The sequence below is a fragment of the Mustela lutreola genome, chromosome X, assembly GCF_030435805.1.
Source record: "Mustela lutreola isolate mMusLut2 chromosome X, mMusLut2.pri, whole genome shotgun sequence".
NCBI lineage: Eukaryota > Metazoa > Chordata > Mammalia > Carnivora > Mustelidae > Mustela > Mustela lutreola.
In genome coordinates, this window is record NC_081308.1 from 120,378,717 (window position 1) to 120,404,329 (window position 25,613).

At 42.3% G+C, this 25,613-nt stretch overlaps 1 protein-coding gene across 6 annotated transcripts in view; it reads right to left on the reverse strand.

The window, feature by feature from the left end:
• The window catches only part of ATP11C (ATPase phospholipid transporting 11C), a 182,638-nt gene that overhangs the window by 47,518 nt on the left and 109,507 nt on the right, over window positions 1-25,613 (reverse strand). For all 6 annotated transcript variants that reach the window (XM_059156476.1, XM_059156477.1, XM_059156479.1 and 3 more), the window contains exons 7-20: window positions 23,861-23,964; window positions 21,720-21,770; window positions 20,557-20,621; window positions 20,177-20,258; window positions 19,124-19,274; window positions 18,291-18,488; window positions 12,874-13,035; window positions 12,036-12,187; window positions 10,946-11,017; window positions 9,044-9,117; window positions 6,611-6,714; window positions 5,802-5,983; window positions 4,338-4,601; window positions 709-883 (exon numbers count right to left, since the gene is read on the reverse strand). In XM_059156476.1, coding sequence (XP_059012459.1) covers window positions 709-883; window positions 4,338-4,601; window positions 5,802-5,983; window positions 6,611-6,714; window positions 9,044-9,117; window positions 10,946-11,017; window positions 12,036-12,187; window positions 12,874-13,035; window positions 18,291-18,488; window positions 19,124-19,274; window positions 20,177-20,258; window positions 20,557-20,621; window positions 21,720-21,770; window positions 23,861-23,964 — 1,836 coding nt within the window. The remainder of the gene's footprint in view (window positions 1-708; window positions 884-4,337; window positions 4,602-5,801; window positions 5,984-6,610; window positions 6,715-9,043; window positions 9,118-10,945; window positions 11,018-12,035; window positions 12,188-12,873; window positions 13,036-18,290; window positions 18,489-19,123; window positions 19,275-20,176; window positions 20,259-20,556; window positions 20,622-21,719; window positions 21,771-23,860; window positions 23,965-25,613) is intronic.

Consider the following 25,613-nt stretch of genomic DNA (forward strand, 5'->3'; position numbering starts at 1 on the left):
TAGGAGCTAACAGGCAGCTCGAGGTAAGAGATTTCGCATAAAGGAAAAGTCAGTACCAGACACTACCAATGAGAGCCCTAGAAATTCGTGTTTAGAGAGGCAGGCTGTAAGTGAAAAGCAGAAGGAAGACTTAGCCCCAGCGAAAAACGATAATTAGTGAGAAGTGAGAAGATGACACAAAATATAAAGACATTAGGTTGCCAAGTAGGACAAAAAAAAAAAAAAAAAGAGTCAAGATTGTGGACTAGACAGAAACTCAGGGAGGCACGTTTTAAGGAGGACAGGCCGGTAGTGTTACCTGTGGCAGAGAAACAAAGAGGACAACAAAAGTCAGTGCGACGGATTTGGCAAGGTCAGCGCTCCCCTCCAGGCGAGCCAACGGACGTGATGACGTGACGGGAAGACAGAACACACGGGCTAACGTCCCAGGGGAGCGAGAGGCAGCGGGATGGAGGCAGCTCGCACCAAGCACTCATTAGAGAAGCCTGGAAGGCAAGGAAGGAACTGGACAGCCAGCTTGAGGGGACAAGAAGCATGGGGTCCCTTTACACTGGTGGGCAGACCTCTGAATTGGACCGCGGAGAAGCAGCAGTCTGGGAAGATGTAATAAGGTAGAAAGGGCTCTTAGAAGGAACAAAAGGGAAGTGAACATTTGCACACACGTGTACAGAAAGCCCCAGAATGGACCACGAACTCCTATCCGGTTACCTGGGCTTTCTGTAACGGCGCCATCCGGCAGCAGAGCACAGCAGTGCACTTCATGCAGATCTGCAAGAAAATGCTTTTGTAATTGTTAGAACTGGAGTCTTGACTAGAATTTAGTATGAGTGACAACGTGGAGCCATCGATGATTAATCCGTATTCCTGATGTTCTGTCCATGCTCTGGAAAAGAAAAACAATGCTATAATTGAATCTCCCATATAGGAGATTAGAAGCCTGATTGTGTTTAAAACCACAAAGAGGAGGGTCCTGCATAAGGGCCATCATTAGTCTGGTTCCCAAACCTATGAACAGTAGAGAAGCAACTGTCTCTAACAATGGCACAAGCGAGACTTTTCCATGACATCTTTTGAGACTCGAGCTGCCCATATAGATTCTAAGTTCTAAAAGGTTTAAAAATAACAGACATTCAGCAGCTGGTCTCTGTGTAAGAAACTCAAGGCGAACTGTGGAAAATTACAGATCAATCAGTCAAACTCTGATATGAAGTCAAATCGCCAATCTGAAAACTTCTTAATAATATAAGAAAAAAGACAAAATGGCTTTGGGTATACAAATCACAGAAGAATTTTTTTCTGAATGACAAAACCTGTCAACAAACCTGGCTTCTCAAAAATGATGGAGAGCCTAAGAGACACAGTGTTCATTAAAAACTCCCGTATAATAATGATGTATGTTCCTTAAATCAGTATCATTTTATACTGGATTGGTAATGATACCCATTAGAATCATCGGGACAGCTTTAAAAAATTGCCCATGCCTGAGGTCTATTCCCAGACGAATTATTTCAGAGTATCTTTGCCAGTGCTTGTTAATTTATAGGTTTATGTTTTAGGAAGCTCTGTAGGTGATCCTCATGCATAGCCAGGACGACTAAGAGATATTAGGTGCCAGGAAATACAAACAAAACAGGTGCAACTACTTAAGAAAAAATATGGGAGGGGCTCCTGGTCAAGTGACCAGGAATCAAGTGACCAACTCTTGGTTTCGGCTCAGGTCATGAACTCAGAGAGCGAACCCCGTGTCTGGCTCTGCTCTCCCTCTCCAACCCCCCTCCCTGCCCTGGCGTGCATGCCCTCTCTCTGTCTCTAAAATCAATCAATCGATCTTAAGAAGAAAAAAAAAAAATCACAACCATAGGGCAGAAAACTGACAACTGAGAAAATTCTCCCAATTAACATTTCATTTTTTCATAATTAGGGAAAAATAGCGATTAATCAATCTTTCTCGGGGAATCTTGGATGCCATTGGAGCACCAGTGCAGTCGAAGTATTAGACACAGCACGATCTCATTACTGATTCAGTTGTCTAATTTTAGGCTTCCTGAAGCTTAAGGTTTTAGAGAATCTTGTTAAAACTCCTCTGAGACTTTTGTCCGAGTGTGGATTCGGACTCACTAGGTTTGTGGTGGGACAGGAGATTCTGCGTTTCTGACAAGCTTCTAGTGATCAGGGAGCTGCTGTCCAATGGACCAAACATCTGAGGGGTGAGAGCCTCGTGGGCCTCCTCCTTCCTCATTCTACGTTCCCTTGGTGTATACTGACGCGGCGGTATTTTCTACTTGTCCATATTCTGCTTCATAATTTGAGAAGCATGTTTTATTCACTAATTAAAGAGATATCAATCATGTGCTCTCCTTTGCTCCTCTACTCAGAGAACAGTGGCTCCCTCCCTAACAAATCCAGCAATATTTATAAGCATCAAGTCTAAGTAGGACACGCAGGAAGAACGGGAAGAATCATTAACTCATCTTCCCTGGGAGAGCACAGAAGTATTCGGGAGAGAATATGCACAACGAGCCAGGTACTAAACGGCTAACAGCCCGAGGACCAAAAGTGAAACGGAACTGGGCAGAACGAGGTGAGGGGAGAGAAGGTGCTGGGGTGCACTAGGAAAGCAAGGTGCAAAGGTCATTTGAGGCGTTCGCTGCGACCTCATTCTGGATGTAATGGAGAACCGCTCATCTGGCAGAGGGCCTTGGGAATTCAAGGCACGAGCTGCTCAAAAGAAGCAGAAGCAACAAAAGGGATTCTGGGTCTGATGCTTACTTATAGAACTTGAGGGAAGTCTGGGCCCAACTCCAAACGGATGAACCACAAGAGGGAATGTTCTGAGATGGTGAGTTCAGTTTTTCAGAGGCCCTGGCCTTTACAAAAGGGCCCCGGAACCGCTCAATGGTTCTATGGACCATACTGTGTTCCATGTCTCCCCTCCTTTCCGAGTCTATGTTGAAGCTCGAACCCCCAGTCGGGGCGGTGTCTGGAGATGGGGCCTGTGGGAGGTGGAGTCACTACAGTGGAGCCCATGGCACGAGATGAGTGCCCTTGTAAGAAGAGACACCAGGACTTCATCTCTCTGTGCCGTGGAAAGACACAGTGAGAAGGTAGCTTTCTATAAGCCGGAACTCGACTCCAGAAATAGAAGTAAGTTTCTGTTGTTTGAGCCACTCATAACATTTTGTTATGTTAGCCGGAACGGATTAAGACATATGGACAAGTAAAATGTAATCTGGACTGCCTTTCTACATACCATTTGGCTAAAGGAAGAAAACATTTATGAGCGGCAATCGTAAGACTGCGTTTGTTCTCACTGATGCCCAAGTGCCAGGAGGACAAGAGCTGGTTCAGAATGGGCCACAGCCTCATGAGCGCGGGGAAGACATTTGTAAAGCCTGTTTATGCACTAGACACAAGGGTCCCAAGAGAGCATAGTTGTTAAAAGCCTGGGCTCTGGAATTGGACAGACTCGTTCCCCGCCCCCTCTTATTAGCTGTGTGATCTTGAGTAAGTTACTGCATCTCTCTGAGCCTTACTATCTGTAAAGTGAAGAAAATAAGACAGCCTTACTGGGTTGTGATGAAGACCAAGTGAGAATAATTACATAAAGTGCTAAATACGGTTCCTGAAACAAAGGGTATGCTCAAAAAAATGCAAAGTACTTTCAGCTACGGGTCTTTGGATTTAGCGTGGGGACATCCTGCGGCATTCCAGAAGAGGCAGTTGATTTGCTGATGGCCATAGTAAATTCTAGAAACTGGTTTAGACAAGGCTAAGCCTTGGTCAGTGATCTCTGGGCATGGAATTATTATGCATGAGAGGTTTTTCTCAAGACCCTTAAGTCCTACAAGTTCTTCCCAAGCAGCTCGTTGAAAGCAGAGTTGAAGTCATGTTATTAACAGGTATTCGGTTCCCTTCACGGTTCTGGGACTTGAAAATCTACAGAGAAAACGGCTCTAGGACCTCATATGAAAGGGCGACTGTTAGAGACCGGGTTCCCTGCGTTCAAGTTAAGAGGCCACAAGAAGGAGTGTTTTTTCTTGACACGGACCAGGCCAGGGTATCAGTGCTAAATCCCCAAACCCTAAACACGAAAGACTGAACCACTTTTCTAAATCTTGAGAAATACACGATTTTCTTTTACATTAAAAGAGATGCAGAAAGTGCCAAATAACCTCAAATGAGCCATCGGCCAAGTCCTCAGGGAAGGTTTTAACTTACAAGGATAAAACACCTGCAAACAAAGAATGATCAATCACAGAAAACAGCCTTCCGCACGAACAGCCGGGAGTTACATTTCTACCCATGCCTAAGTATAAGAAACCGATGCACTTTCTTACTTTTTAAGGCTTCTAGTACTTTTAGGAAAATCATGCAGCAACTTCTTACGATATTCTATCAACAGTTCATGTAACCGATCTTCTTTCCTTTCACTTTCTTCGATGGTTTTGGTGGTCAGTTCCAAGAGCTCCGTGCTGGTCTGGAAGAGGCGGCACGCATAACAAGTGGACTTGGCCGTCTCCATCTTGTCGCCGGTGAGCACCCAGACTTTCAGACCGGCCGAGTGCAGAGCTTCGATGGTCTCAGCTGCTTCATCTTGCAGCCTGGGCACAAAAGGAGCCCTTGTTATCCTCAAAAATTCCTGACAGAGATGCTGCAAGAAGGCTCGCGAGAGCAGTCCTATAACCCACGGCCATTCTGGAGTCCTGACGTTATCCGCTGGCCTCCCTACACACCCCCTACTCTTTCGGGGAGTGCGATCTCTGGCGTGGTCTGACTAACATGACTTTCCAGCAGGGAGGTTTGGAAAAGTTAATGACCTCTCTTTAGGCAACTGGTATCCACTGGCAAAATGGAGACTCCTCCCTCTTAGCTAAAATTTCATGAACTCACCGCATGTTCTCATTCACTGTCACTTTATTTCATTAAATTTTATATCTCAGCATACAAATACTTGACAAGGGGCAAAACGGAAAGGGCATTCTAGTGCGGTGTCGAGGGACGTTAGTGAATCCCCCTTGCTGAGCAGCTCTGAGAACAGGAAAGCCAATCAGCCCCAGAGAGAATTTAGGCATAAATCCAAAAGGCACGGAGAGAATACTACTTTCTTTGAGCTCCCTTTGGTCAGGGAATGAGAAAGATATTAGACTAAATGAATCCCATTAAAATTTCAAAATCTTCCAATGTGGCTGAAAAAAAATGTATATAGATAAAACTTTTTTTTTTTTTTTGGCTAAGTCTCATAAATTTGCATTTATAATTTCCTAAAAGCTCCTAAAATATTAAGAGTCTAAAATGTATTCTTTCAGTCAGATCAACGATAGAGCCCTCCAATCCTGTCTAGTGCAGCTAAGCCTGGAGAGTTAAAACAAATTATTTGAAAGTATGCAAAAACATGCTCTAGCCTGCTGAACCAGGCTCGAATGAGCTCTCACGTTATTTGCTCTAACTCGAATTTCCTTTCCGTTCATTTCTGTCTGCCAAAACCTTATCAATTCTATCGGGCACCAGCTCAAAGGATGCCTCTAGCACAAAGCTCTCAATATATCATGAGACTTATGCAGATATTTGTAAAATAGGAAATTCAAGGTGTAAACATGCAAAAGATCTCGAGATGACAGATTCATTCTTCTAAGCCACAAATATTTCACTTAAAAAAAAATTAATTCTCACGGATGGTTCAAAGTCTGGTCTAGCAACAGATCTGAATAGAAGATTTCAAAATTTGAGAATAAAATTACCAATCTGGACAGAAACCACTCTAAATGGTCATTAAAATGACAAGAATATCATTTTGTAATTACTTGTCTTCCACTGCAGTGGCTCCAATTAAATTCATGTTTGTTTCAATATCATCAAAAACTTTTTCCATTTTTTCTTCTCTGTCTTGTAGGGCCATTTTTGCCTCTATGAGCTGTCTGTTAATTCTTTCATAATCATCTGGAGTGATTTCTTTGAAGGCTACACAAAGTGTCCGATATCCGTCCTAGAAATAAAGATCTCTAGTTATCCAAGGAATTGGGAGAAAAATTGCACAGTCCCTTCAAATATCATTTCACTGTACAAAGAAATCCTGATATATGTTTAGTTAAAAAAAACCACTAACAGATTGCAAGTAAACAGGTAGCATTCAAATAGGTTCAGAATAACAAAATACTAGCTCTTAAAGAAAAGAAAGCAGAATATAAATGAAAGATTCTTGAAAAGTCTTCAAGTCTGCAAATTCTGCACAGAAATTTGCTCCAGGATAACGTTTTACATTACAGTAAGGAAAACAGTATTACTAAATCCCCCAATATAAAAATCGACTATAAAAAAGAAGCTAAAATTCAGGGACGCCTGGGTGGCTCAGTTGGTTAAGCAGCTGCCTTCGGCTCAGGTCATGATCCCAGCGTCCTGGGATCGAGTCCCACATTGGGCTCCTTGCTCCGCAGGGAGCCTGCTTCTCCCTCTGCCTCTGCCTGCCATTATGTCTGCCTGTGCTCGCTCTCTCCCCCTCCCTCTCTGATAAATAAAATCTTAAAAAAAAAAGAAGCTAAAATTCATTTAAACATTTAAATAGAAATCCCATCAAACAGTCATCTGTAGCATTTCTAGAAGGATGTAGGCTCACCATGGCATTACGTTCCACATGGGCTTTCGTTAACTCAATTTCATGATTTTGCACCCTGGGGAAGACCGCTGAGTCTGCTCCTTTACAAAAGAGAAGGATGTCTCCTAAAATAAGCAAAAAACCAAGGGCTCAACTTAGAATTTTAAGACTGGTATTGGGATTTTAATAACAGGAACTACTTTTTTAAAAGACTGTATTTATTTATTTGACAGAGAGAGATCACAAGTAGGCAGAGAGGCAGGCAGAGAGAGAGAGGAAGGGAAGCAGGCTCCATGCTGAGCAGAGAACCCGATGTGGGGCTGGATCCCACTGGGATCATGACCTGAGCCGAAGGCAGAGGCTTTAGCCCACTGAGCCACTCAGGCGCCCCTAATAACAGGAACTATTAAGGTGGCCTCTCCCACTCAGCTACTGTGGATCCTGGGATGAGCCATCTCGACCTTCACTCTCGCAAGACAATGCCCATTACCTCTGAAGACCAGCATGGACACAGATAACTCAAGAGCGCACAACAAGTTCCTCTGCTAAAGTGTACTTCCTTTCAGGGAATCATGGGAGACTGTACTTATGTCAAGGAGCTCCTTCTGAATTCTCTTTGAAAACGTTGCCAAGCATGTTTTAAAGTGCACACATGGCATTCTACTGATGTCAAGACCAAACCCAAGTGCAAATAAAATAAAAATCATTTTGAAAGAACTACAGAGGTTGCTTTAATGACAGTGGCTTGGAGTTTGTACCGGAAACTTGAAAATAGCACTGTAGAGTGCAGGTGTAAGTGTGGCTTTCTGTCAGTCCATGCAACCAGCAAAGGAGTCGCCGTTGAGCATTAAGAAAGACACTTTCCGGGCCGCCTGGGTGGCTCAGTGGGTTAAAGCCTCTGCCTTCGGCTCAGGTCAGGATCCCAGGGTCCTGGGATAGACCCCCGCATTGGGCTCTGCTCTCAGCAGGGAGCCTGCTTCCTCCTCTCTGCCTATCTCTCTGCCTACTTGTGATCTCTGTCAAATAAATAAATAAAAATCTTTAAAAAAAAGACACTTTATCTGTATAAAGCAAAATGCTGAGTTCAAGAAGTTAAAAAGAAGTGCAGCTGAGGTCAAGGCCCTTGGCAGACCACTTCCTCAGATGTCTCATCATTTGCAGTAGTGTGTAAGTGCATACATACAGACAGGTAAGATCACCAAATATCTCAAATGTTAAGTGGTTTTCTCTTTTAATTTTCTCTCACACATCCACACTGTGTTTAAAAGCCACAAGACAAATTTGGCATTCACAGAATGAAATCAATTTCATGACCTGGCAGTCACACTGCAAAGTATGAATAAAGGGGAAACGCTCCCTCCAGGGTTTGTTTGTATCTTCCCATTCTCACACTAAGGAATCTGGGATAGATTTAACACTAAAAGTGGGGCGCCTGGGTGGCTCAGTGGGTTAAGCCTCTGCCTTCGGCCCAGGTCATGACCTCGGGGTCCTGGGATCGAGTCCCACATTAGGCTCTCTGCTCAGCGGGGAGCCTGCTTCCCCCCCTCCACCGCTGCCTCTGCCTACTTGTAATCTCTGTCTGTCAAATAAATAAATAAAATCTTAAAAAAAAATTAAAAGGCAAGTTACTAGGATATAAATCAAGGAAAATTTGAAAAACCATGTAGAGACAGTCACAGTCTCTCTCTCTCTCTCCGTGTCTGTCTGTCTGTCTCTCTCTCTCTCACACACATACACACACACACACAGAGGCATCTGGGAGCCCGCAAATAAGGCAGGAGTGCTCCCCTACGGCTCTGGTTCTATCCAAGCAGAAGGTATGTCAGCTACCACGGCTCCTCCAAAGGATGCGGGGGAACCCTGGGATGATGGTACCAGTTCCAGTGCCAAGGGCAAGCTTCCCCACTTGATCAAACAAAGAGCCCAGCATGCTGGAGTGAAGCCACCACATCCTTTCCCAGCAATCTGGTCCTTAGTCATCCCTAGCCTGCCTGCTCCCTGGGAGTATAAAGCAGTGGGGAGTGAGGAAGGGAAGCACAGAGAGCCAGCAACTCTCCATACTCAAGAATTCTACTGCTAGTTAATCTCAAACCATCCCGCTGGACTGGGCTGCTGCATGCAGACATTACTGGTGATTCGTCATTACCATGAGTTATAAAAAAGTCACCCTTTCAGTTTCTGCCTGGACATTCAGGACTGAAGAGTAGAGTTCAGTTTCCGAGAAAATGCATATACTGTCATATGAGGGCTCTGCCTCTGACAATTTGGCAAACAGAACATACGTGCTTATATAAGCACATTAAGGCGTACACAGCAAAGCTACTGCTTTGCATGACTTTAAGGTAGTCATCTATTACTACATGAGATGTTTTCCTTCCTTAAAATAACTGATCAACATACAAATATACAAATGGAAAAAGAGAAAAAGTCAAGTTTTTATTTAAAAATGTATACCTGCTTGAGTCTTCACAATGACACTCATACGACGACGGACAGCATCAAAGTTTAAGGTGTGAAGAAGTTCATACCTTTATGAGGAGAAAAATGAGAAAGAGAAAATACCTAGGTCACACTGGGGAAAAATAACCCACCACAGAAACATCCTGAATAGAATTCTCCCCTTGTGGTAAGGGTTGCTGGCTGAGGGCACAGCTGTCGCTTTCCGTTGGGACTCTGACATTTTTCTGCACTTAGAACGTGGTGTCAGAAAATGCCAGCGTTGGTTAAGGGGTATCTGTGCCCTCCCATTAGATTACTGCAAATGATAAGGACAGAGTGAGGACACAGGACTGGCAGACAAAGAGCTGGCCAGACAAGCCATTTCTGGAGGGGTCTAGAAATAGTCCCATCTTGCCAATTATTTTAATCGTCGATGGGGTGCTTACTATGGGTCGAGCACAATGCTAGGTACTGGGAAACAGATATAACTCTCCCTGAGTTCCTTCCCTCAAGAGGCTCATTATGTGATAAGGGAGGCGGAGGGCAATGAAAGGACTACGTCTCAATCAGCCACACACTGGAATAAAGGAACTCACAGGGCAGATGTGAGAGCCCAGAAAGAAGATATCTGAAGGAAGGCTTCCTGGAAGAGGTAGTGCCTCGGCTGTGGTCTGTAGGAGTGACATGATGAAAAAAGGGTGGCTTGGCATAGTGGGTAGAGAAAAAGGCATGTGAAGAAATAGTTCACTGAAGCTTGAAATCTAGCTGGTGGGGGCACAGCCAGAGTGGGAAGCAAGGACTGGGGGCGGAGAACATTGTGGTCCATTTCAGAGATTTGGAATTTTATCCTACGAGCAACAGGAAGTCACCGTAGGGTTCAAGCAGTGGAATGCTATGATCAGATTTGTACTGGGCTAATAAATCGGATGAAAGAAGGCAGAAGAGTGAAAACAGGATTAATTATTACAAAGACATGGGGAAATATTTTTTGAAAATGAGCAACTTGGACGCAAGTAGTTGACCTAAGAACATCGACTATGAAGCCTGTTTTTGATGGGAGTGGGCAGGGCACCCTTTCTGCGAGGTGTGAAGGAGATCTACACGGAACGTATCATTTGGTGTCGACCAGATGGGGGCGCTGTTGTGAACTGGCTAGAATCTGGACTCTAATCATGATCCGGGGGTCCTGGAAGTCGTCAGGCCAAAGAGCCTTAGCCTGGCTTTTGAGCATCATTTCCCTAAGGGGCCCACTCCCCAAACACATCTACACATATTGCAGGTTTCTGAGATGGGTCTCCTGAGACGCTAGGGGCCAGAATAGAAGTCAGATAAGATAATTACATTTCAAGTTCAGATGAAGGAATTCAAATTAATCACAGACCCTAATTAAAATCTGCTATTAAGCCAAGGCGGTTTTGTTCGTTGGGCTCTCTGTAGGAGGAGAAAAAAAAAAAAGATCCAAAATACTGCTGCCTCAGGGTACTTGCTGTGGGGCTCACATTTGAGTGGGGTAGAATAAGACAGCTTCTGCCACCAAAGCTTCTATGACTGGTTGAGCCCACCATCCCAGAGTGATTGGCTGGGTTCTGGACAGCAGAAGGTTTCATATAAGTTCATGGATTTTTCTTACAGCGTGTGCTGGAGACCTAACATTAGCATCTGTGTTTCAGAAAGTCCAGGCAGATTCTCATTTGGGCTCTTGGACCCACATGTGAACCAGACGAGTAATTTCCACCTCAAGTCCCAGTTGCTACCACTCTAGAAAAAGGTCTTCCACCCCAGCTACATTTACATAAAACTCCAACCCGGAAAGCAGAGTCTTATCCATTTATAGATGAAAGAAGTTTCCTTAGGGGCCCTTCCAAAATCCACCCAAGGTTGACACGTCACAAACATCAAACACACCACGCTACTTACTCTTCTATTTCTTTTCTTTGGTTCTCTACTCTCATATGGCCATTCCGAATTCCTACAAATGTGAACCCATACCTGTCGAAAAGCAACAAAAAGACCTTTGTGGATCTCTAAAGAATGATTAATTTTCCCTTGCAGTGGGGCACACTTGCTTATTGTTTTCTTCTCTTTTGTGTGGAAAAAAAAAACAAACAACACAAAACAGTCTATAACTATACTTCCCTTTACTGGCTGAGACGACAGGAAAGAGGAAGTCAAAGCCCAGTCACGACTTGTAATCAAGAGGCAATTTGTAATTCCAATTCTGTAGCAGACACATCGGGTGACCTTTTAACCACTTAATCATCTCAGGCCTCAAGGGTAATACAGGACTGTCGGTTACAAAGTGACGTCAAAACGGCTGAGAGCGCTTCAGAAATAGCATGTGTTGTACAGAAAGTGGCCACTGTTGCAGAATTTGCAGAATATAATATGAACATTTGGACTTCCGGTTGGTATTTATCAACAGTAATGCAAGTCATACCTACGCATTGCTATTTTCTTTTTGGTCTTAATTGGCTAGGTTTGGGGAATTTTTCACAAACTTTCAGAGAAAGCATTTCGGCTTTTTATTAAAGAATATTTATAAGATAAGGTTATTGGAGCAGAGGAAAAAACAACTCTAGTCCTCCTGTGATTTCATGTTCTCAGGAGAAGTACAAGCAGTGCTTACTACTTTTTTTTTTTAAAACTCTTCAAAATTGCTCATGTACTTCTCTACAACTTACCTCAGAGTTTTTAAGACAGCCTTCTTGAGGTATGACTGATATACAAAGAACTATACCTATTTAACGTGAGGAATTTGAGAAGTTTGGACACGTGCAAACACCTGTGAGATCATTACCACAAGCGAGGTAAGAAACCTATCCAACCACTCTCGAAGCTTCCGTGGGCCCCAGCGGTGTTCTGTTGTTTGTGGTAAAGCGCACTTAACATGAGCTCTCTCCCCTCTCACCAGACTCTGAAGTGCAAGCCACTGTGTTGTTAACGACAGGTACCACGCTGTCCGGCACGTCTCCAGAATTTATTCGCCCAACCTAACAGAAGTGCTTACTTTTTAGCTCCTTTCACCAAAGCGATCTCATCTGGTGAGGAGGACATGTACGTTAATGCAGCTGATTCCGTAGGCCCATCAACAGTATCATTTGTTTTAACTTCTACAGTGTGACATAAGCACAAGGCACGCAGAAAGAGCTCTTCTCGGTTCTGTTGAACAGTAACAGAAAAATGACTCCGTTATTTTCCCTTTGATCACCTGGTAGTCAGCGAACAGAGAGAAGGTATTAATGTGAGAAAGTGTTATAACCGCCAGCAAACCGAGTAGCCGAAATTTCTAAATCCCTAATACTCAGATGAGCTCTATATCCTCCCTTGTAGCTGACAGCATCCCCGGGTCTCAGCTAACATACCCTAGGGGCTGTGTTCGCTCATTCAGGCTACCGTGCTGCCACCGAATACTAAATCGGTGAATTCTTTATGGCCTGAAAGAGCTCATTCAGTATCCAATTCACAATCTGGCGATAGCTCAGGTGCAGGGAGACTTGGGTTCATTTAATGTCTAGACACTCCTGGGACTTGAATGACTGAAAAAGACTTCACTCTCGGAGCAGCTCATATTTTTAAAGACAAAGCATCAAGAATTACGATCAGACAGACAGACAAAAGCGAAAGTTTTGCCCCGAAGCCGTTTTCCACACCCCTCCCTATTTGTAAATGCTGCTTATTAACGATCTCCGGAGGTGTTAGTGAAGCAGGGAAGCTGAAGTCAAAAAAGCAAAGGGTTATTCCAAAGTCGTGTCATGCACTCCGAGCTCTTATTTCTACTACGCGAAGTTAGCACATGCACACACAGAAGGATGTCTCCGGGGAAAATGTAATTCGGAAAATGCCACCTTATCTGCTTTGTCAAAATACGTTAAGGGTCCATCAGTCTGTGAGAGACCATCAGTGTCCTGCGCTGCACCTTTGTATTTGTGTCCATCTATGCAGCACTCAATGAATTCCATGCTATTTTCAGTGAGCGTTCCAGTCTTGTCTGTGAATATATAGTCCACCTAAAAACAAGGACACAAACAGAGGCGGTGTAACCTCCTTCAGTGTGACTAAGTTTTCCTTAGGCTGTAAGGCGGGACTCTTCTCCTATCCGTAGCTTAGCTCGGTCTCTAAGACTTCTCGTCAAATGTCAGGTTAATTACAAAAGCACTATTACAAAAAGAGTGGCAAATGAGTAAGAACTTTTTTTTAATTAAAAAAAAATTTAAGGGGCGCCTGGGTGGCTCAGTGGGTTAAAGCCTCTGCCTTCGACTCAGGTCATGATCTCAGGGTCCTGGGATCCAGCCCCACATTGGGCTCTCTGCTCAAGCAGGGAGCCTGCTTCCTCCTCTCTCTCTCTCTGCCTGCTTCTCTACCTGCTTGTAATCTCTGTCTGTCAAATAAATAAATAAAAATCTTTTTAAAAAAATTTAAGTAAACTCCATACCACATGTGGGGTTCAAACTCACAATGCCAAATTCAAGAGCCGCAGGCTCCACTGACTAAGCCAGCCAGACGCCCTCCAACAAGTATTTTTAAAGGCAGTGAAATAGTATCACATGTCCAAGGTAGACGCGCTCAAATACAGAAGATTAATAAGAAAAATGTGGCTATTTTATCAAACTAAGAAACTTTCAGTTGATTACTTATCTATTTTGATGTAAAGAAGTTCTAAAATAAAAGTCCATTTTTTAAGTGGGAAGTAAGATAGACTGACCCTTTTACACACACGCGTGCGTGTGCGTGCAACTCACAGAAAAATATTTGAGAGGAACTTAAATTTACTGCGATGTAACAAAGCTTTTCCTTGAAAAGTAAAATTTTTGATGAATATACTGGATTGAAGTAAAATGCACTGTGTTATATACTGCAGATAGAATCAAAGAGTATGGATGGTTAGGGAAAATAATATCAAGTTACTTAATTAGGAGACACAGGAAGTCTTTAATGTTCAAAAACGTAATTGAAGTTTCTTTCCACACACTGTGTATATTTTTAGATACTCCTGAAAAAAGTTTCCAAGTTAAAAAAAACAGTTTATAATAATAGGTTAAAATATAAGCAAAAAAAAAAAGTATAATATAAGCATTCTTTCATAAATAATGGAAAAAGTAAGCGATGAAATAAATTTTCCATGCCAAATAAACCATTTTGAGCATTTCCATTTTATCTCAGTTTTTATCTCTTCTATTTATAACATCTGGCTTTTGGAAACCCACAATTTTACCCTCCTTTTTGGCAATTTATGCTTAAATAGTTAAAATTATGGGCTGACAGGAACAAGCATAAGCACAAGATGAAGGTTTTCATTATGTAAGGGAGAAAGAGATGGACTCCAGCAGTAGTTGCTTTCTAATTATTTTTCAAAGCCTTTCACGGTAGCAGCACTGGCACAAATATAGCATTTCAATCTTCCTTTTTTTGCTCTGTTAACCAGCCAAGTTTGAATTCTCCCTTTAAATTAATTCAAGTGCTATTATTCCTGTATCGTCTAGATTTTTCCAGTTCAAATAAAACTCTTTGGGACTTTTTTTCTGATCAAAATTGTTTACCATCATTTTCCCCTGAAGGTTCTCCCGGGTTACTGCGCCTCTTACATTTGGATCAGCATTAAACCACTTAGAAATCTTAGAAAGTGCCAAAGGTGGTAGTTTAAAAAAAAAAATACATCGTGCAATTGTTTCCCTATGCAGAATGTTCTGTGCAGTATGGATCTGTGTAGAACTGATCTCGCAGGTATAAGGCCAACAAACTATACCCTGACATGGTCAATATCAAATTGTAGTGTGCATCACTCTCACTGGGAGGGCTTGTTAAAACTCCGATTGCTGGCCTCTGTTTCCCCAGCTTCTGATTCAGCGCTCTAGGGCAGCGCTAGGTAATGGACATTTCTAATGAAGTTCCTAGGTGATGCTGATGCTGCCTATCCAGGGATTGTACTTTGAGAATCACTGCTCTAATACATGCCCTGTACTTGGCCAAGGGGGAGGAGACGATCAGCTGTTACTAAAAAGGGCTAAAGAGTGAGAGGCTGCTTGCTTGCCCAACTCATGATAGCCTCTTCCTCTCTAGTGGCAGGTCTGAGGCTGTTGGAAAGGCACTTCCCTATAAGCAAGCTGAAACTCATCATTTTATGGATGCAAAGCCTAAAGCGAGACAGCTGTTGTAGGGTGGAAAGAGCCCTGAACTAACGTTCATGAACGTATGGAAATGCCTCTTTTGTAGGTCAAAAATTTCGTATCATTCAACTTAATGGTGTCTTGGCTTCACCACCTACTAACTTTGTGACCTTGGAAAATTCTCAAGTCTGTAAACTTTAAATATTAACCTGAAATAACTAAGCCTGCCGCTCAAGGCTGTAAAGACTGGAAAAGAAAGTACAATAATAAATGTTTACAAACTATAAAGGTATTAGATAGATGCTGTTGCCTTGACCAAAATCACAGTACTGGACTCTTTCCATCATCTCACATGACCTATTTTTTCTGATCAATTATCGTCACATTGCTGTAGTTACATATGATATGTATGTTTTCCTCACTGAATGGTGAACAACTTGAGGGTTTCATGTATACTCTGTAATAGTAACCTCAGTACCATCAATATATTCTTGATATATAGCGTAAGTTTAATACATAACAGCGGGATTGAATTACTGGAATCAGAGTATACACCCAGACACACCATTAGGCATCGCTGCAAGACCTGAAGGGGCTGTAAAGCAGGAGGCTACCCCAAAATATTTTCAAGATGGATTGAAACCATTTGGTTGCCTAAAAGACTGATGCCTGATCCTAAAAGACTCCATTCTTTTCCAACCGAACAGTCTACTTCGTTTTTTCTACAGATTTACTTATTTTGGGGGTTGGGAGAGAAAGAGCAAGCTCAAGAGCATGTACACAAGTGGGAGGGGCAGAGGGCGAGGGCGAGAGATTTGGGGCTGGATCTCACAACCTGGAGTTCACGACCTGAGCCAAGACCAAGAGTCGGTTGCTCAACAGACTGTGACACCCAGCTGCTCGCTCTTCTTTTTGTTTCTCAAGTCAAACACTGTCCTAAATGTACCTTCCCATTTTTTAAATATCAGTGTGGGTCATTTTTTTTAAAGTAGGCTCCATGCCCAGCACGGAGCCCAATGCGGGGCCCAAACCCATGACCCCGAGATCAAGACCTGAGCCAAGACCAAGAGTTGGCCATTCAACTGACTAAGCCATGCAGGCACCCCTCAATGTGGGTCATTTTAAAAGAGAGTAAGCAAGTATTTGCAATGGTATCAGTGGGACCTAACTGACACTGCTTTTTTATAACATAAAAAGTCATACAGATCTGAAATTATGACTCATCAAGGAGAAAGCTGGTTACACTCAATTTTGTGCGTACTGGTCCACTGAATAGTAAATGGCCTAGGGAACTATTTCAAGACTTCTTTGCATTTTCATTCAGGTAGTTTCCACATGTATAAGCTGATAATGAAGGCAAGTTGTTTTTACACCATATAAATAAAAGTGGTGGTCTGGCTATTAACTCAGTGCTTTGACTAAACGACAGTCCCAGCCAGAAAGGCAGGTTTTGGTAGGGGAAAGAAGTGGTGGCTGAAATGAAAACTCTAGTCTCTTTTCACGGATCAAATTTACCAGATCATTACCCAAAGCTCTACTTTGCTTTCTGCAGTGTGAATACAGCCTGAATGATAGGAGTAAGATTACTTTCCACTTGGAATCTGCTGAGGTGGGGGTCTGGAAGATTTAAGAATCTCATTTGAGTGGCACGTGGCTTGGATATCCTTCCTGTCTCTAGACAGCGTTAGGAGTCACATGCGGCATGATGGCCACTCTGTCTGCAGTGTCCTGGGGCTCTGGCCACATTCATCCTTGGGTAGGTGAACCACGCACTGGATCTAGGTAGATTTACTCAACTAAATCACCTGTCAGGGAGGGAAAGTTCACCAGAGGTGGCTTGTAACTCAGTTTTTTTTTTTTTTTTTTTCAAGCAGTAATGCTGTAATCAATGCTTTTTATTGGGACCAGAGTAGTTCTATTCAGACAGCTCTGTTCCTGGATTAAAAGTGGTTTACAAAGGCTAAGTAAGGTCAGCTGTGGCAGCTGAAGTCACCTTCAAAAGAATCTTCTGGGAACAATATCTAAGGGAAAAAAGCATTTGTTCATTCAACTCTTGTTCTATCCTTGGTGACTCAGTATCTCTGTGGGATGCAGATTCCACAGTCTGGGATCCTGGAGTCATGTTGTCAGCTCTCAACAGAACTGGTATCTGGAGTGTCCTTTCCCCCTTGTGCCTGTAGTTGTTAAGATGGTACTCTGGTCTAGGCACGGCTGGGTGAAGAACAGAAAGAGTGGGGGCTGTGAGGGGCTACATTCGGGGGGAGGGTTTTGAGGCGTAGATGCAACTTGGCACCATTTAAAACAAGTGTGAGGCCCTGTTCCAGCCGCACAGTTCCATTAACCGAATTTGCATCTCCCAGTCATAGAAATGACATTTCCACAGCCTTGACATTCTAAATATCATGAAAGTTAAATGAAAGCCAAAAAATTCCCCCAGCCTGTGAAGAGCATTACGTGACACACAGTACATCCAGACAAAGGGAAGAACTTTCTCAATACTGATGAGAAAATCACCTACAAAGTCACCATTTGAAGAATTCTAGCTAGACCATACCACACTGGGAACAAACGCACCTGCCTTAGAAATGAGGCCACAGCCTGGGCCACACTGGTATATGAAGCAAAAAGCATTCTGAGGAGCACATGCCCTCACATTCTGACTTCATTTAAATTCCTGCCCTGGAGTTAACAACTCTGCTTGCTAGGAATGTATTCTGTCTGATCAAAAATGTACCAAGACAACATCAACAGGACAACTCTAGTCAATGCTGCTTATGGAACAAAACACAGTCATAGAATAGTTTTACTGACCACCCCAGAGTCTATCCCCACCTGGTAACAGACGCTGAGGAAGACCAACTACATGTGTCTGTTCCAAAGCAACAGCCCATAATCTAACAACATCGCCAGGTGAGTTGTAAAGAAAATTTCCGTCACATTCAAATTTAATATATAAAGTGGGCTACTCCTCAAAAATGCCAACAAGATAATGAATGCTACAGCTATGAAAATACTGCTTGTCTTTGTTCTATGCCTGGATAAAAGAATATCTGAATCACATTTCCCAACGTGAAATGGTCACATACATTGGTAAGCTAGAGTATAAGAACAGATATTTTCAATACATTAACTTATTTCAAGTAAAAATACATTCTAACCTGACCAAGTTCTTCATTAAGGTCTGATGTGTTAACCAGGGCTCCTTCATTAATTTCTTCATCATAAAAGTCCTTATCCCATGAAATGAAGAAAGAGCCCAAGAATTTCTGCATTTCTACCGTGACATACATGGATACAGGTATGATAAAGTTGAACAGAACCATAAATGACAGGAAGTCAGTGAACATCTTCAAAACCTAAAACAAAAGAAATAGTTCGTGCTGATCAGATACACAGTTTTAGCCAACAAGTACAAGATAAAGAACCAGGTAACTTTTCTTTTTATTTCAATACTAAAAGCACTGCTGTTGCTATGAAGTTCCTAATGATACTATCCCATTGGCCAAAGTTCTCATCATAGTATGTGAAAAGAACATTTGAAAAACATCCCCAATTTTATCATTATACTTCAGTAAATGTACCTATTAACACTTTTTCACTTCCTTAAATTCTCTGCCTTCCCCCCAGTACAAACACAGGATCGAAGTTTCTGTGTAGGCATCTATTTATGACATATTCCAAGCTCATGTATAGTCACACAGATTCTTGGGTACAGCCAGAGACATATAACCTGAGATTCTTGATCAGCTGTTTCAAACTCTTTAACTAAAGAGCTAAAAATAAGCACAGATGCCTAAAGTAAAAGAAAAAAATCCTATAAAACTTCTTAAATGTCTAACAGCTTGGGGCTACCATACAACCTGAGAAAACTCGGAAGCCAACAAAAGGTATCATTATCCAAATAACATTTCAATAAAGGGTGGCTCGCTCACAAAGGGCGAGAGTTAAAATTTTTAGCAAGAGTTAAAAGTTGCAGCATAAAACTGATTACCTTTAAGGATTCCCGCTCTTTCTGAGTCTTTTGGTTGTACCAAGGTTCATCGTTATATGGGGTACTTTGCCAAACGTACTTTAGCGTAGTGCATACTGCAGCTTTGGTCAGTAACAGAAATAAATACACAATCAGGAAGGCATTAATGGATCTGAAAAAGAAGATATTATGGATTTAAAAACTATATAAGATATCAACCATGTAAAAATTAAGCCATTCAGTTTCCTAAAGCCTCTCCTGTGGACGATGGGTAAGCACAGTTACCACTGCAGAAGCCTTATGCTCAGTTGGTAAAGTGGAAAAGCCAGCCCTGACCTCCTGACCTGTTTGCTGCTCACCAATGCTCACCAAGTGCAGTGGCTGACTAGCTTAATGCACTTACCAAAAAAAAAAAAAAAAAAAAAAAGAAGGATCCTAAAAAGTGACAGGAGACACACACATGCATAGACCGTATCTACTCACCCCTTAAAGAAAGAGTAGGTTGTTTCCATTTCCCTAAATTCTAAGGGTTTGCAGTAGAGCCAGTGTGAAATCCTCATACTTAGTGTGGACTCCTTGGATCTGCAAGTAGGGCTATGGAGGGGGTGCCACTGATACACAGTATATCCTTGGCAATGACAGTGAGGTCCATGCTGGAACAACGGGCTTGAAGCTCTAGCAGGAGACTATTACCTACATTGTTGAACTTCCTTACATACAGCAACTAGAGGACCCCAAACCACTATCCAGCAGCAAAAGGGAGCAAAATTCTAATTCAAATAGACTTTGCCCTTGAAGAGCTACATGAGTTTAGGTAAGTCACCCGGCTCGGAGATCACTGCTTCCTGTGCAAGGCAGACAGGCTAACAGGAGTCCCGCCATGTTGCTGCTCAGAAGATTAAGCGAAATCAGACATACAGATCACTAAGCACAATTCTGGAACCTAAGTGCTCAATGTGGTAGCTGCTATTGTAATGGACGTTATTTCTTTGTTAACAGCTGTTATTCGGAATTACCAAAAACTAACTATATCACAGTTCAACCGCTACCAAAGAGATTGTGGTGCACACTAACTTTTCAACAGCAGAACGCTTCTGAGATTTCCCTTGGTAGTTCAAAGCCATTTTGGTTTCCATCCCAGTGTAAACAGCAACTCCTAAGGCATAAAAGAAGACAGTGAAAACTAGGTCACAAGTATGACCGCCAGCCGACTTCCCACCAAGCTGTGTCTTAACCTGAGTCTAGTCACCAGCTGACGCATCATTTATAATTTTCATTCTACGTACTTGATGGTCATATTTATAGTTTATTTACCATCTTATAAAGTCCTAACACCTAAAAACAGGCTTAAACTGAGTGGCAAGTATCTGCCATGTCCAATTTGTAACATGCACTATTTATGCACAGGCTTTACAAAGCATATTTCTGACAAGGAGATCTTAAAAACTGTTCACCATATATCTTCTTGGTATTTTTTAGTGTAGCTCCTTTCAACAAGAGATTCTCAGGTCCCAGAGACCTAAATGAAAAATGAACACAGCTTATCCAAACAGCCCAAAAAATATAGCATCATCAACTCTGGGGACATATTTTGCCCTAATACACATCTATCTCCAAGGGGTTCCGAATGTATCTTTCCACTTAGATCATATGCTTACGCCCCAGGATGAGCTAAAAGATCTTTCCCTCTGAACCTCCTTGAGGGTACAGCACAGTTGGAAGCAGAGCATAAGAGTCGCCAGCAACACGCAGAGGTAAAGGGGGGGGGGGCACACAGATAGAAGGATTCTGATTCACAGACAGCAAGAGCAGTACAGAGCGGCAAACAGCAAGCAACGGAAGAAAAGGTGACAGAAGATTGGGAAAGCAGCCATCAAGGTGGAAAGACATACTGACATATTTAGAGTGGAAACCCGCCTTTGGGGCAATCACTGGGCGGCCAGCATTTAAATTCCTTTTAAGCGTGGCTATAAAGGCCAAGTGGAAAAATTGAGGTAATTAACTGGATGACAGAAGAGGGAAGAAAACAGCCCTTTTATTTGAATTGGTTCATTATAAATGATTAGCGCTTCATTTTCTTTCAGTCCAGGTAATTCTCTCGGCTTTTCATCTACTGCCTTATCCCTCATCTACTCTCCCTTAGCCACCACTCTCCAGGTGTCCCCCCAATACAGTCTGCCACTGCACAACCAGAACAGATGTGGGCCCCCCAGGGCCCGGAGCTCTGCAAATTCAGACACCATTTGCAACACCACCCGCCTACTGGGATGCCGGCTAGTTAATCCAGGTTTATTCAGCTCTCCAGCCTTTTCTATACAGAGAAGTATTGGGGTATTTTAAAGGGCTTTTTTTTTTTTTTAAAGATTTTACTTATTTATTTGACAGAGATCACAAGTAGGCAGAGAGGCAAGCAGAAAGAGAGGGGGAAGCAGGCCCCCCGCTAAGCAGAGAGAGGAATGTGGGGCTCGATCCCAGGATCCAGGGATCATGACCTGAGCCGAAGGCAGATGCTTAACCCACTGAGCCACCCAGGCACCCCAGGTATTTTAAGGGGCTTTAAAGAGAAATATACCCGCCTCCTCGCGAAAAGGACAGATGAAAGGAAGGACAAACTAACCTGGCAACCGCCTCAAGACTATTACTATAGATATTGATTCGCCCAACAAACCTGCAAAAAGAACATAATGGCAAATGTGTCTTCTCTATCAAGGTAAAGATCTATATATACCACGTAAATGGGAATGAATCAAGATACAGATAATACAAAAGAGGCAAGACTGAATGAACTACAAAAACCCAGTATATTTCTGGGAAAAAAAGTTATGCTGAATCAACACAATGTGTAATATTTTCATATAATTAAAAAATAATAGTATGGGTTATAAGAACACAAAGATTCAAAATTGATTTTCAGAGTCTACTTGGCACTGTGCAGGCACAGAACATTCCCGCTCATTTATCCGTTCCACAAACAATTACCCTCTATTCTGGATGCATGTGAAGAGAGCTGGTGCTAACACACAACTTAAACCCCTTAGTTCAGTGTTTTTTTCACTTGTGCGTGCACCAGACCCACCGGAGTGCTTGTTAAACGGGGCACTTTGGGGCCCCACCCCCAAGTTTTAGATTCAGGTGAGAATCTGCATTCCCAACAAGTTTCCAGGTGACTCTGTGCTGGCCCAAGATCACCCTTTGAGAACCACTGCATGAGTCTCAGGGGGCAAACATCTAATGACCACCTCGGAAATTTCCAACCTCTCTCATTCAGCTGATCACAATACCGAGCTTGATCTGCTCACTTAACATGGCTAGACACACGATAATGTGCATTTCTCAAAAAATGGGGTAAAGCGGCCTAACTCTCCTTAACAAGAGAGAGTTATGCATATTTTATAGTTTGCATCATCGTTTTTCAGAAAAAGTGAACTGTGATTACTACGTACACAAAGTATGATGGTCTGTTTATTTATTCACCACATGTTAATTGTGCCAGTGCTGTGGTAGGTGCTAGGGGCCCACTAGGAAGCCAGAAAGACATGTTCCTCCCACTAAAGGCAGACAAGTTAACAGGCAATTACAATGTAAATGATCACGGCTCAGGTTGTGAAAGCACAGGTGTTCTGAAGACACAAATCAAGGACACTCAGCCTAGTCCAGAGAAATCAGGAATAACCTTCCCTACCCTAAAATTCTCCTTCATATTTAAGGTAACCAATAAATTTAGGAGCTGCCATGTGAACATGCAGAAAAGCATCCTGGTCTCTAACACAGGCAGAATCGGCCACCCCTTCTTCTGTGACTCCATGGGCGTTTCAGTCTGTTCTATTATGTCTCTGTACTATAGGCCTAGCTTTAATAAATATTTATCTGCCTTGCAAAGTCTGAGATCCCTGAAGGCAGGGAACAGCTGTTTTGTTTTATGGTCCTAGTTCCTACTCTCAGGAATGATGGGAAGGAGGGAAGGCACCGTTCTTGTAGTGGGATGAAGACTCTGTTTTTCCACTACTGTGCGCTGGTGTTAAGCTACATCCAACCATTTGGCCCCCCATTATGACCAACAGAATTCGTTAACAAGATGCCTGGCACGGGTAATTGAGGCCATCTGTAAGAGGGAATAGAATGAGATTAACTGGCCCACGTGGGGATAAAACTTGTTACTCTATCCTTATCAACAGCATGCTCTAATCAACCAAACTAACCAGTCTTAAAAAATCAAATGCCAAATTTCTGAGAACCTACAATGACTGTTCATCAGCAAGTCTATTCCAGAAAGCCCAAGTATAGTAAAATAGAGGAAATCACAGTAGACAAAAAGCAGCCTATTTGCAATACTGAGTTCAGCATAATCCTCATAAAAAAGGATAGTGCGTGGCCCCATATCCCCTTCCTCTCTTTAATGTTGGAGGACATACCCAGTGGTTTATTTTTGTTTTCATTAACTCTGATTAATACACGAATCTCACAGAGCAGCCTTACGGGGTAACATAATCTTAAAACACGATAGATGGTCGTGTTTACAAATAACAAAAATAAAAGAAAAATCACAGGTAAGGTGTCTGGGCCTACAGTGATTTATCTTGGGCTGGTAGTGAACAAGGCGGATTTGATTCATTTCTCTGCCAGAAGGAAAGAACAGCTCATAAAAACACGAACGAAGGAGGGCTGGAAAGTGGCGGGTCTCTTCATGATACTGGTGGCAAGGAGCGGCCGAGTCAACAGACCATCGCACAGGGCAGATCACAACCAGGGGATTCTTACTTGTAGAGGTCTGGCTGCGGCTGCTCACATTCAATTGCTGCTCGGAGGGTATCAATGGACTCAGCTGTACATAGTGCAATGGTGTCCCGTACCGCATAATGTGTCTAGATGAGGAAAGCAGAAGAAAAAGCAAAACCAAGACAAAGGGATTCTTTTCATCATCGTACACCCACCTTATTCCGGCAACACAGTATGTTTTTTGTAAGAGGCTTTGGCAGAATAATACAAATATTGATGCACGTTTCCCACTAACTAAATTTTATGGTATTATTCTTCGAATATATTACAAACAATTAGAAAGATAACCTCATTGCAAAGAGATTTAGAAGATAATGAAAAAACTAAAAGCTTCCCCTGATAGTGACAGCAGAGAGAATTCCATTTGTAGCATGCATATCCTTAACGGAAAACCCAACGAAAAACTTAACCCATTTACTTTTTCTCCTATTTATAGAACTGAGCCCTGTTATTTTGTTCACCAGAGGGTACCACGGTATCAATGTATACATATGAATTGAACATAAATAACCCTTTGGGTCATAAGAAGGCTAACATTTTGCCAACTGAAAGAAAAAATTCATTAATAGTTCCACTACACAAATAGCATAATTAATCATATTGAAAATGCCCAAAGAGGCTACATTTCATAGGAAGAGCAGCAATATGATGTGTTTTGCTTTAGTCAAACAGTTGGCATATTCTACTAGTGTATATTATGCACTTGATTTACCCAGAACTCAAGGCAGGCGCCAATAAACCCATTTATAAATCATCAAAGGAGGGCTAACACAGACTCCAAGACTGCACCACTTATGCAGAAGGGAAAGCTGTCGCATGGTCTTCTGGGAATATTACGGAACTGCCTGAGTTCTATTTAAAACTCTCCCCTGATTTTGAAAACCTATGTACTTTTTAGCAGATCTGATCGGATCAACTAAACTGAACAAAGAAGCCACTTAAAAGTTTTCTTCCTCTAAACAACTTTTTCCCCTATTACGGCATCTTTAGGTAGATTTCTTGATTTTTATCCTTACATTTCCTCAAATTTAATTTTGCTTTCAAACAGTTTAAAAGCACTAGTTCATCACCATGCCCTTGAAGTACGGAATTAGTCATCTCCTAGGCATTTCAGTTCCTGTTTCACATACTGAGTTCTGGTTCTCGACTCCAGATGGAAAAAACAAGCAGAGAAAAGCCCCTCAAGGATACACACAGAGGTGAGCACATCAGTGCCCTTCCTTAAACACAGCATAGAGAGGATACACCTTCATACCCTGTGGAGCTCTGGACGACGGCCAAGAACGGATTGCCATTAAGTACTGTGGAACAAAGTTAGCCTCCAATTTGAGCAAACTTACTTTAGCTCGTTTATAATTCTTCCTAGTTGCAATGAACAAACATTTGCCAAACAAAACCCTAAGTATTTTTTAAAAAGCAACCAAACTACTCCAAGATAGAGTTCCTATATGCCATGATAAACATTTTTTCAAGAAAATCATCACTTTAAAAATAAAAACAGATCGGCAGCTAGAGTACAGGAAGTTATTTTTATAGTTACATAGTTTAAGCCTACAACGACATTCACTTGAAAAAGCCCAAAGAAAACATCGAATGGGACATGTCGATATCAATGCAAACAGGGCTACAGAAAACGTGGTGGCTTTTATTTGGGACATGGATTTTCTTCGCTGAACACCACGCTTTTCCCTAAAGTTGGGTAACTGCTTAGACGTTCAAACACAATTATATAAAA